The sequence below is a fragment of the Cricetulus griseus genome, chromosome 9 (assembly GCF_003668045.3).
Source record: "Cricetulus griseus strain 17A/GY chromosome 9, alternate assembly CriGri-PICRH-1.0, whole genome shotgun sequence".
Taxonomy (NCBI): Eukaryota; Metazoa; Chordata; class Mammalia; order Rodentia; family Cricetidae; genus Cricetulus; species Cricetulus griseus.
In genome coordinates, this window is record NC_048602.1 from 22,935,234 (window position 1) to 22,948,462 (window position 13,229).

At 40.3% G+C, this 13,229-nt stretch overlaps 1 protein-coding gene across 1 annotated transcript; it reads left to right on the forward strand.

Moving 5' to 3' along the window:
- Positions 1-2,635: 2,635 nt before the first annotated feature.
- Positions 2,636-12,769, forward strand: LOC107979912 (killer cell immunoglobulin-like receptor 3DL1). The gene is made up of 8 exons (XM_035449174.1): positions 2,636-2,669; positions 2,904-2,939; positions 5,811-6,095; positions 7,101-7,406; positions 9,412-9,705; positions 11,848-11,982; positions 12,517-12,530; positions 12,623-12,769. Exons 1-8 carry the CDS (start codon positions 2,636-2,638, stop codon positions 12,767-12,769), a joined length of 1,251 nt encoding a protein of 416 aa, XP_035305065.1.
- The last annotated feature ends 460 nt before the right edge of the window (positions 12,770-13,229 follow it).

Below are 13,229 nucleotides of genomic sequence, written 5' to 3' on the forward strand. Positions count from 1 at the left end.
ATTAATCATGTTGTGCTTTATATTTGGGAATAAAGGTCTGCGTGTGTAGTACCCAGAGATTATAGAAGATAAAGATGTATTTGAGAGAACAAAGTAGCTGTAACGAGAGATTGAGAGCAGTAAAACAAAGAGAAATGGTATATATAAAATTTCTTTGAAAAAATACATTATTAAAAAGTTTAACTTTACTGGAAGACAAATGTCACACAATTTCAATTTTATGTGTAACCTAGAAATGATGAACTTATGGGAACAGAGAGCAGAATTGTGGCTATTAGTCTTCAATGTGGGTCTTTTAACAATGGGGAAATGATTGGTTTAAGGATATAACACTGCAGTTGGACAAGAGGCATGGACTCTGTGAAGTCTTGAGGTCTACTGAGAGCATGATAAATATGGTTGATAACAATATGCTATATTTTAAAAGTTGTGAGATAGTATACTTTAAGTGTTCTCAAAACAAAAATGATGAATATGTGTGATATAACATGTTAATTGGTTTAATTTAGCCATGCCATTGTGAACATACTGTATTCTGTATCATAATTGTGCATGACTTTATTTATGAGCTAAATAAATGAATGGAAAGAAAAAATCTCAAATGTTTACAAATAAAATAAGTTTAACTTTAAAAGGTAGAGTAACACATTAGGAAACAGCCTTACAATGTAATAAAATACAGGAGAGAATGAATACTGCATATGCATATTACTTTTCCAGAGTGATGGGGTACGGCCTTCTGTATATACGTTTCTCCTATTGGTTGATGAATAAAACACTGTCTGGCCAATGAGGCAGGAAGAGAGGCAGGATTAGGATGAGGAGAATTCAGGGAAATGTAGTCATAGAGAGCCTGCAAAGAACAGATGCCATGTAGCCCGCCAAAGGAGTAACAGGTCCACCAATCTTAGGTAAGCCAAGACCACGTAAAAATACTTAAATTAACAGAAATGGATTAATAATTAAGACAGAGCTAGTCAATAAGAAGCCTAAACCATTGACAAACGGTTTTATACTTAATATAGCCATCTATGTGCTTCTTTGATGTTGAGAGGGGTGGAGGGAAAAGGCAGGACAAGAAAACTCCAGCCAATAGTATTCCTGTTTCAAATGTGCTCATTTCTTCGCAGTGACTTACAAGTTCTTGTTCTCTGACAGATTCTTCTACAAATACATCAGAATATTGATTTTTCTTGTCTAGGCTCAATGTCTTGTATTTATTATGTCCTACTGAATTAAAAATAAGTGCCATAAAGACAAGAAACAGCCTTGGGAAAAAACATAATTTCTGAAAATGCAGAAACAGCTTATCAAATTGTACCTATCACACATTCTCAGATATTTCTACTTCAACCATTTAACTATGAAGTGAAACACACAAAATAATAAATGTATGTCTGGGGTTTGGGGTAAAGAATTATAAGTATACAGGGCTGGAGAGATCGCACAGTGGTTAAGAGTGTGTTCTTTATTGCAAAGGACCCAATGTTAGTTCCCAATGCCTACAACAGAGGCTCACAACTGTCTTTGTGACTACAGCTCCAGGGGGTACAATCAATGTCCACTTTTGGTCTTTCCATGACCCATACTCATGTAGACATGGACATATGCACACATAATTTAAAATGAAAAAAATTTAAGAATATGACCACTAGCTTCTTTTTATCCAGTTTTTATTTGAATTAGAAACAAGATTGTTTTCCATGTCAATCCCAGTTCCCTCTCCCTCCTCTCCTGCCCTGCCCCCCACCAACTAAAACCCTACCTATCTCACACCCTTTCTGCTCCCCAGGGAGGGTGAGGCCTTCCATGGGGTATCTTCAGAGTTTATCATAGTCTTTGGTATAGGGCCCACCCCCAGGTTTCTTGGCTCAGGGAGTATCCTTCTATGTGGAATAGGTTCCCAAAGGGTTCTTAAAACCAATTTCATTTAAAGGAAACACACCCTTGTTTAATTTCTTTGATTTTTTAAAAATAAAGTGGAATTTTATCATTTAAAAAAAACTTAGACAATTAATCAAGTAAGAAATTGAATAATTATACCCTGACACTGGATTATTACCAGCCTAATTATTTTGATTCATATATTAGGAATGCTGTTGTAACATAAATACACACTGGACGTGTTGCACAGAACACCAATATATGCGTTGATTCTCAGAAATAAAAAGCAACAATCTGCAAATATTTAGCACCATAATCAAATTTGAACATTTGGAATAAAATGTGTTGGGTCCAGGATTCAGCATGATGGTACTCATGGCTAATGCTGTCCCCGAAGAGCTGAAGCGTTAACAATTTCCAAGAAGCTTTGGTCCTCTAATGGCTTAATAAAAGAATGGACCCATTTGTTGCCTCCCGTGGAGAAACACACTTTAATCCAAGCATATGGGAAGCACTCTAAGGTAGACTGTTGTATTCAAAGCCAGCCTGGACTACCTATGCCGTGCTCTCTGGGATAGCCAAGGCTACAGTGAAATGCTACAGTGTGGGAAAGGGTCTATGAACATGGGGTGAGGGCGGTTGTGCTTTGATGCTCAGCTTTCTGTGCTGTGGTCAGGTAGGTGCTTCGAGCCACTCAAGACATCCTGTAAGTTTTACTCTGACTCTGCCTCTTGTCAGCTGAAGCAGCACCATGCTGTCCGTGCTCCTAAACCTCATGTGCACTGGTGAGTCCTGCTGGGAGTGAAGGGTATGGAGTAACAAAGTGGATATATTGTCTAGGGTGGCTGGATTCGTCCACGGCAGAAACCCTAGCTTCCATGGTGGGCTTTGGGGCATGACTTCACCTTAACTTAAGTGATCTCTGATTCTACTGTACAGAGGACCTACAGGGACGGGGAGGTCAGATCACCAGGTTATTGGAAGAGGATAGGTCATCCATCATGAATTTTTCTTTCCAGGCTTCTTCCTCGTCCTGAGGATGTTGGCACAAGCAGGTGAGTCCATCCTTAAAACCTTGAGTTACTACCCGTCCCAATAGATAGGCTGCATTCTAGCAGGAGAGCAGACATTATGGGCGTTGGCTGGTGGTTTATGTGGTTGATTCATTGGTGAGTCTTCTGAACTGCGAAGTTAGGAACCTGCAAACCTGCCTCTCCCTTCTCTCTCAGATACTCCCAGACACTACCCGTGCTGAGTTAGGCATCATCTTTGGTCAGATAAACATTATTGCGGTCTTTCAAGACAAGGTTGACTTGTGCAGCTCTAACTATCCTAGAACTCACTTTTTAGACCAGGCTGCCCATGGACTCAGATATTCACCGGCCTCTGCCACCCAAATGCTAAGATTCAAAGAGTGGGCCATAAAACCTGGAGGATAATCAGTATTTTAAATAAAACATACTCCTCCCCTTTGCTATCGTCTGGCCTGACAAACCTCACATATTTTGAGATTTTGATAATATAATGTATGATTTTTTAAATCTGTTTGTCAATTGACAAACCACTGACATTGGTTTTTTTTTGCCTTCAAACATCAGTGCTACAGACCTCATTTGCTTGCCACCAGCACTCTACTGTAAGCTCTTATTTTGACTTGCATTTAGTGAACCACATTTCCTTTTTCTACACGAAGTTGTTTCATGTAACTCTAGCAACCTTCTCTTTCAGCTTCAAGTATGTGTCATTACCTGTGCTTACAGTGAACTCTCTCTGCTACTGTTTTTCTCAGAAATTCATTATCTCCATTTCTGATGGACAGTGTTGCTGACATTTATAGTCAGAGTTTTTTTACCACTCACTTTATTGAATTCATCCTCCTGGTCTATTGTGTCCTGTAGATCTTTGCTCAGAAGTCTGCCATTAGCTGTACTGGAAGTCTCTTGTGATCTTTGCTTCTTTTATCATTCTGAATTCAGGAACTCTTACAATAATAACATACTCTGTGATCGTGACTACTTGGGTAGAATTCCTTTTGTGTCATTGACTTTCTTGCACCAGACCATGTTCATTTTATTACAAGTTCCATCAGTGTTATATACTTTCATTTCTAGGGGACATTTTGCTTTTTTATTATCTCTCTCTTATTTCTGTCTTTTTTGCTAATATTTTACTGATTCAGAATTTTATAGGATGTATTTTAATTATGTTCATCCCCCTGCCTAAACTCATCCTAGTTTCACCCCCTCCTTTACAGACCCAAAGGAAACTCTATAATCCTTTACCCTTTCATGAATTTTTATGACTGATAATTTGGTACTGGGATGGTATCAAAAATCCTGTCACACTCCTTTATTGTATTTTCACACAGTTTCTGCATTTACCCATGAGATTATATAATGTCCCATCTAAGCTCAATCATTGTTCTATTGTATCAAGCATACTGTTGAAATATTCTATTAACATTTTGAAATTTTGCATTTATTTGAGGTACACCTGTGTGTACATACACACATATGCTTGTCTGTGAATGTGTGTGCCTGTATGTGAGAGAGATTGTATGGTCCCAGTGATGGAATCCAGAGAGTCAGGCAGGGCCGCAAAAGCCTTTATCTAATTAGGCAGCAAGCTGACCCATACATTTCTCCAATTCAGTAGTTGTATTCTTTACTTAACAGTGATGCTGACAAAATTTTATGTAATTAAATGATTCATTTCCAAATTTATGACAGAGTTTCTTTTTATAGTTAGATCATTTCTTTCTCTTTGATAAAAGAACAATGCCTAAGATTCATGTTTGGCCAATAATCAGGATAATCCAAATGCTTTTGATCTCCAAGTGACCCAAGTAGCAGAAAAATGCTATACTCTCAATGTTAGATATACAAGGAGCCTTGAAATGGTGGAGAAACTATTTGTCTGCCTATAACTTCTCATTCTTAGTATAGAAATGAACCAATATGGACTCTGTGAATGAAGCTCTGTACAAAAGTACATAAGGGACAGGGTCATTCAAATGACTTGTTCCTCTTGTTTGGTTGTCAATTTTCTTAGTTTTTGGTCTTATGCACTGGCTCACCCTCAACCCTGAGCTCTGGGATATTCACAGTGTAATTCTAATCTGAGTATTTGGGGATTTCTAGAGTCAGTGAGTGTGACTCAAGAGCATTCCTGTTCTTCTACCTCAGTGGTCACTAGTCCCATCTGTCATGTCACAAATGAATATTTTCCTCTACTCATCTTATAGGATTCCTTTTTAGACTTCCATTTTTTTCATGACCAAATCTACTTTGTCACTTAATACTTACTCAAATTCTCAGCTAACACATCTTAGCATACAATGATAATACTATATGTATGTTACAGTTGGGGGACACCCATTATGTGAAAATACTTGCTGCATTTCAGACTTTCTTTGGAAAGATACAACACATGCAAATCTGCTCTCTCCGTAAAGGAAACCCAGGACAGACCAAACAATGACGGCCTTAAAGTCTAAATAGGTAAATTTGTGAGTCTACTGAGTTTACTAGTAGCAGTATGGATGAGGAGCTATTTGCAGAAGCAACGGATGCCTCAAAAGCATTGCTGAAAGCAAACCTCAATGTGGTTGATTATCATGGAAGCCCCCTAGAGCCCTCTACACTAGTTTTAGGCAGCTAAACAGGTCTCAGATATCTCCTCTTGGAATTCAGAAGGCCCAGTAGCTTACTGTTTCTATAGGGCAGGAATCTTGAGAGTTTCAACTTTCTAGTACTCATGTTTATCTACTGAGTACCCTGAGCTTTTCAGCTTCTCACATTGAAACACGGAAGTTTCAATTCAGAGAAAATTGTTGTACTGACGCTACATGAAGACCTGAAAATTGGACGCTGTACTCTCAGGAATGAAGGGAATACATTAACTTTTTTCTGTTTGACTTTCTCCAGGAAGCCATGACAAGCCTTCCCTGTCTGCCCATCCAAGCCCTGTTGTTGTACTGGGGCAGCGTGTGGAACTACAATGTGACTCTCATAGTGAGTCTGACTTCTTCAAGCTGTACAAAGAACTCGGAGATCCTATTCCTGAGGTCCATGAAAGACCATTCCGGGACAAAACTCTCTTGGGCCCTGTTACACGAGCACATGGAGGAACCTATAGATGCTATAATTACAATCATCAGTACAGTAATGAACTCTCATCACACAGTGACCCTCTGAAAATCATAATCTCAGGTCAGAGATCATGTTTGGAGTGTCATTTCATACCCCCAAATCTCCTCACGTTAGAATTTTCAGAACAAATTTTAGTCCGAGTATCAGCATTATAAAGCAATATTCAATACAGGGAATTGGACACTATTACAGGCATATCATAAGCCCAAGGACATGTGCTTTCATTCCTAAGGCTTCATGAGTGTTAAGAAAGTGTTAAGGAATGGTAAGTCAAGGGGAAAAAAGACTTGAAGATGGAATTTGGGTATTAACAGCTTGACATCAGGATGAGAGAACATTCTGAATTATCCTGGAACGCATGAGGCCTCTAGAAGCTGAAAGGCAGAAAGCAATGGAAACTTCCCTAGGGATTTGCTAAGTAACATATCACTGCATATACCTGACTTATACTATTAGGCTTGTTTCAGGATACTGATGCCCACACACTAGTGATAATTTGTTATGGTACTGATTAGAAACTAATACAGGAATCCATGTCAAGGGCAAATTAAGAACCAGGGAAGGGATGCACAGAGACCAGAAAAGTCAGGATGGTAATGAATCCTGTTGGCAGGAAACAGTGCTCATGTGCCAGATTGCAAATGCCTTACAAAACTTTGATCCATGGAGAAGGCCAGAAGGGTTTCAATGATACCTACCTTCACTCCTAATTCTTTGATCTTGCCATGGATTATATTTATTTCAATGCAGCATTAAAAAGACACATGAAGGAGCCTGGTATAAAGCTTGCCACATTTCCTACATTTCCAGAACTTAAAAGGGACAATAGTGACTATGGTAGACAGATTGAGCAGAAACATACTTACAACAAGTCAATAAGAATATATTGTGCTGCTGCCAGAGCCAAATAAGTAGGTAATAGTCATAGAAAGATGGAGAAGTCTGTGTACACAGAAAAGGACACTGGGACACTGACAGGAAGAACAGGTTAATGGGGGGAAGCATAGGTTTTCTGGGACGCATAGATTGGAGTCATGTTCAACCTTGCTATCTCTTTATTTCCAGGAATCTACAAGAAACCTTTCCTCTTGGTCCCATATAGTAACTTGGTAAAATCAGGAGAGAAGGTAACCCTGGAGTGCCATTCAGAGATTATGTTTGACATCTTCATTTTGACTTCACACAGAAAGAGAATAATCAAGGAATCTTGCCAGCATTCGGCAGAATCCCATCTTGGGGGGTCCCGTGCCAAATTCTCAATGGGACCTGTGACACGTGACCATGCTGGGTCTTACACATGTTATGGTTCTTACAATCAGACACCATATGAATGGTCTGAATCCAGTGACCCTGTTGATATAAAGATCACAGGTAAGATGGTGCTACCTGCTCATCATCCTGTCTGTGAGGCAGAGCAGTTATTCTATAGACTGGAAGTACTGGGAGGTCATGGGGCAGATGAGTTTGGGAAACAGAGAAAGGCCGCCTTCAGGAGTATGTTACTGACATAGACGGTGGAAATGGAGACACAAGGACAGACCAATGGTTATAATGTAAATCAGAGATACAGGGAGGTAGAGGAATCATAATTAGAGGTAAAGATAAAGGGGTGGCTTGATGAGCTTGATATGAATCAGAGACAATGATGTCCTTCTGCTAATTTTCATTGTCCATAACAGTTCAGAATTTTGTTTGCTTCTACCTCTACAAGACATCTTCCAGAGACATATACACTTCACGTGTCTGACCTGAGTTTATGTGCTGAGCGGGGCTGTTTCTTCATGAGGCCTTGGTGCAGTTGGCACCCACAGAATTCCTGTCTAGTTTGAACGTTCTTGCATTCTTGTAGTTGACCAATTATTTACGAAAGAACAGCATAACCCTGGGTCATAGAGTGGACCACCAATCACTGACTAGTCTCTACATTTCCAAACAGTCATTGGTCCATGTTCCAAAATTACTCAGACATTCTAGGATGGAAGAAAAAATCCTACAGTGGTTGGTTCCCCGTGGGATTGGCAGACAAAAATAATGCAGACGTGGAAAAAAAATACAGATAGTAAGTCAGACAGGGAGCCTTGGAGAAGGACTTAGATATAGAAAAAGCTGAGGAAATACTAAGCGTGGGATGTGTGCGAAGGGAAAACTTGCAAAAAGTCTTAAGCTTGAATGGAAGATTTGAAAGCAGAGATGGGGAAATAATGGCAAATATTGGACATTTGAAAGCAAAGATAGGGAGAGAGATGGTAGATGACACTGGAGGAGCACACACACTAAGAGGAACAAGGGAGGTAAGATCGCCACGGCCCCTGTTCACGGGAAGCATACACATTTCATGGAACATTCTGTACTTTGAATAGAGACCTTCATTGGCATAGATATGTATAAAAATAGACAAGTTAGGAAACGAATGACTTAGAATGACGTAAGAGTCTACATTTTTAATATATATAAGATAAGGGAGTTATAAGTCATTGAATTGGAAGCTGATCATGAAGGGAAGGAGATTAACATTTAGGGGTGATGAAAGACGTGGAATACGTATGCCGTGAAAGAGAGAATGAGATTAGGAGTAAGGACCAGAAAAGGTAATACAATGGATTGGATTCACAAGCGTCCAGTGTGCTGCTCTGCACATCCTTTCCCTGGTTCTTAACTTGCCCTTGACATGGATTCCCGTGCAAGTTTCCAAAGATTACCATCAAAAACTACCATGAGCAAACTGACCTGAATGAGGATGTCTTAACGAAGTCCTTTACTTTGCATGCTAATTTAAAAAATAAGTATCTCCAACTAAACCCACCGATTGGCAACACATTGGGAGGAAATGAAAGTATAAAGAAGAAAAACTGGGAAAAGGAATGAAATCAGTGGAAGCTGATGGGCAAGAGAGAATAACAGCGTAACATGACCAAGGATGCACATATATGTGTAAAAACACTTAAAGAAAATGAGGCTGTAAAATGATGCAATTAGACTTTAATTCCAAAATGTTTTAGTGAGAACAACTATAAAAATATATTACATATACAAGTTTATGTTTCACAATGAATTCAACTGCTATGTAAATTGAATACGTGTTAATAAAAACAAACTTAAAACAGGCGGGTGGAATGAAGCAAGGCATATAGAGCCAGAAAACTGTCAAAAAGCAAAAAGCGGGGTAAAATGTACGGTTACAGAATTGCAGTCAGAGACTCCAGTAAGATAAGAATGAAAGAGGGGGAGGGGAAGAGATAGGGAGCTAGAAGAAGGAGAGGAAAAGGTAGGGCAGAAAGAGAGAGATCACAGAAATGTAAGCAGGAAGAGAGAACACTGAGGAGTGAATGAAGACTGGTAAGGAACTGCCCCCTAAATGTCTCAGTCTCTTTTCCAGGTTTATACAAGAAACCTTCTCTGTCAGCCTTTATGGGCCCTGTGCTGATGTCAGGAGAGAACGTGACCTTGGTGTGCAGCTCTGACCATCCGTTTGACATGTTCCATCTGTCCGGGGATGGGGTGCCTCGGGGACATGGACTGCCTGCAGTGCAGAGTCACAATGGGACATTCCAGGCCACCTTCCCCCTATGTCCTGTGACGCAGGCAGGGAACTATAGATGCTATGGCTCTTTCAGGAACTCTTCCCATGCGTGGTCATCCCCAAGTGACCCTTTGTGCCTTTCTGTCACAGGTAAGACAGCCTCATATATATCTCATGTCTTGTGACTAATTCAATTCTAAATCCAGCTCTAAGAACCATTCTACTGACAATAGAGAAAAAGTATCTTAGGCAATTACAGAGAAGGGTTGCTAGGAGTAATTTTTGTGTGTGTGTGTGTGTGTGTGTGTGTGTGTGTGTGTGTGTGTGTGTGTGTGTGTGTGCCCTTAACAATATTACTCAATGAGGAAAGGTTACCTGGGCAGGGCTGGAAAGATGAAAGGGAGAGAGAAAGAGATAATTAAATTTCATTTAAGAACTTTTTTTTAAAGAAGACGTCGAGTTTGAGAATGTATGTCAGATTACAAAACAATAGACAAGGAGCCTCCCAAACAATCCTTATCTTGCTTGGCCAGCCACTCTGGGATATGTATGCATCCAGGGAGAATAAGAAACATGTCAGGGGGCTGGAGAGATGGCTCAGAGGTTAAGAGCACGACTGCTCTTCCAGAGGTTCTGAGCTCAATTCCCAGCAACCACATGGTGGCTCACAACAATCCGTAATGAGATCTGGTGCCCTCTTCTGGTGTGCAGATATACATGGAAGCAGAGTGTTGTATACATAATAAATAAATAATTTTTTTAAAAAAAAAAGAAACAGGTCAGGACAGACACATTGGGTATAAGCTTGCAGTCCGTGTGGTCACATCAGAGAAGGAGCAGCCCTCCTGATCTCTACCTCACATAGATCTCTCCACAGTATTCCTATTGGCTCATCACAACTAGAAATCGACACCTCAAAGGAAAACACCCAATGGCATCCTATGACTCCAAATGTGCATCATTAAGAGATAGAGTGGATGCTGCTAACTGTGCAAATTCAAAAGACTGTCCCTACAGGGAAGACAGATAGGCCTTTGATGAACTTCCTCCCTCCCCTCCCCCCTTCTAGTAAACTCGTCAAGAAACTGCACGTCATGCACAGAAGCAGAGTCCAAAAATTGTGAGTAACTGATTCCTCTTCTCTATTGTGGAAACTTGGGGACAAAAACTCTTGGGTTCATATTTTGGCTCAGGTCCCTCACAGCTCAGTTGCCTTAACATAATCATGTCTCCTCTTGGAATATCAAACTCTGAAACATCAGAAGATTTTTAGGAGAAGCATAGGAACTGTTCCTGAGACCAGTTCAGACAAGTGAAAAGGAGAGTAACTTTCACTCCCTTCCCAGGAAAAATGAGGTGCTCATTCTAGCTGGGCTCCCCCTGGAAAGGGAGTGATGGGGCATGAAAAAGAAAGCAAGCAAACAGAAGAGAAGATTTTATAAAAAAAATTATTACCTGTAATGGAATAGACTTGAGTTTATTTTCTCCCTTTGGGGGAATTTGTTGTTAGGCTCAAGGGTGTTTTATATTTGGAAGTTGCTAAGCAGATGAACTGAGCAATGCTATCAAGCTCAGATTAAGACACTGATCACATGACCTGCAGTTTTCTGCCACTGGCAGGATGTCCATATATTCTTGGACATGTGGACTTCTACTTAAGCTGGTCAGCTCACTAGTGACAACAGTCCTAAAACTGATACTCATTCTCCCAACAGTTATCAAGTGCCGAAAGCCACTTGACGAGTGGTGGGAATTCATGTCCATCTCTATTCTCCACGCTGGGAATTTGCCTGGCTTGATTTTGTACTGTTTTTCAGCATGCTATCACAACCTCTTATAAATTTCACATACTCAACTGCCCTTGGTGTAGAGAACATGGTTTCCGTGTATTTATCCATAGCTCATTTTTGCAATCTCTTCCATCTCTTTCACAATGATGCTGAACATTTGCAGAATATTTGAGACGTAATCATCTCATTCAGGATCAAGAATTCTATAGTCCCTTATTCCCCAAAACTTACCCCATTGTGGGCATCTGTATTAATTAGTCACCGTCTATCACATATATAAACTCCTATGCTGAGAGTTGAGAAATGCATTAACATATGGATATAACCATAAGTCATGAGGGGCCACTATTTCCACTGAGCAGAATATTATTAATAGGTTCTCCATATAGACTCTTGTTTAAAGAAATACTATATCAATTACCCTATAATCAATAAATATTATACAATCTATCAAAATGAGGGTCCTAAGATTTACCTCCTCTGGGTTCCCATCTTCCTCCAGATAACCACAGGAACCTGCATATTCTGATTGGGCTTTCAGTAACCATGGTCCTTGTGCTCCTCATCGTCCTCCTTTACTCTTGTTGCTATGCCAAAAAGAGTAAGTCTCGGGAACAAGCCAATGAGTGCCGTCTGTGCAGCATGAGAATCCAAGGCTGGAGAAATACAGGTGTGTATTCTTCATTTAGGAAAAGATACTTGGTCCAACAGGGTAAACTGAGGTAGGGGCTTTCTTGAGAGAACCAGAGCCCTTGCTTTTCCCTTCAGCTCTCAGGCCACTGACTATTTCCTCAATGTGTCTTCTTATATTTACATCTAATGAATGCACAAAATATAGGAGAAGGTTTTATAAGAGAGAGATGGAGGGAGGGAGAGAGGGAGGGAGGGACGGTGGAAGGGAGGGAGGGAGGGAGGGAGGGAAGAAGGGAGAGAGAGAGGGAAGGAGAAAGGATTACTAGGGTACAGCGTTGTAGGACTGGGCTGTGACCATAGAGCAAAAGAACTGAATCTAATTTGTCAAAGATGAACAACCTTGGGTTTTAATATATTTCACACTAGTACTTTGGATTTGAAAAAATGAGAGGGAAGAAGTACTTTATTACATGTGTTTGTTTATTTCTGTCCCCTAAAAATGCAGTCAACACGGATCGAGAGTCAAAGATGAGGACAGCACTGAACAGACAGGTAGGACCTCCTGAGTCTTCCCTCTTCCATACAGTAAAATATCCCTTCGTTCTCTGCAAGATTATATGCATACAACATCTACCTCTTTCTAGGACCCTGAAAGAGAAGACGTGCAGGAGGTGACATATTTAGAATTTGATCAAAGGACCTTCAAACAAAAATTGACCACCCCCATTTCCCAGATTCCCAAGGAATTTTCCACACACCCCAGTGTGTACATGGAAATCAGGAAATTGTAAGCTGAGATGAAAGATCTTCTTCACCCCATGAGTTCTCAAAGAAAGATCTGAGGAAGTCTTCTGTAGAGACCCCAGCCCTTTCTCCAGCAAAGACTGATAGATGCAGTGAAATCACAGCTGAAATCTGAAGACAGAAGTCTCTAACTTTGGGACCATCCTTCATTATTCTAATATGGTCCTCAAAGTGGCTTTCCCTTACTTGCAAATGTTATGGTTCTCCCTGTACACTCAACAGAAATCAAACTCTACTGCTTAGTCCACAGGTCTCCATTTCATTTCACTCTAGCAGTGAACCTCTACAACCTCGCTAGCTATAAATTCTAGGCATATTTAAACTTTAACTTCAAGCATTATATCTCTGAAGAGAAAGGTATCCTGAATGTTGAGAGCCAGGCTGTAGCTACAGCTGTGAAGGGAAGGTATCCTGGACACCTATACCTGTGAAGCGAAAGGTATCCTG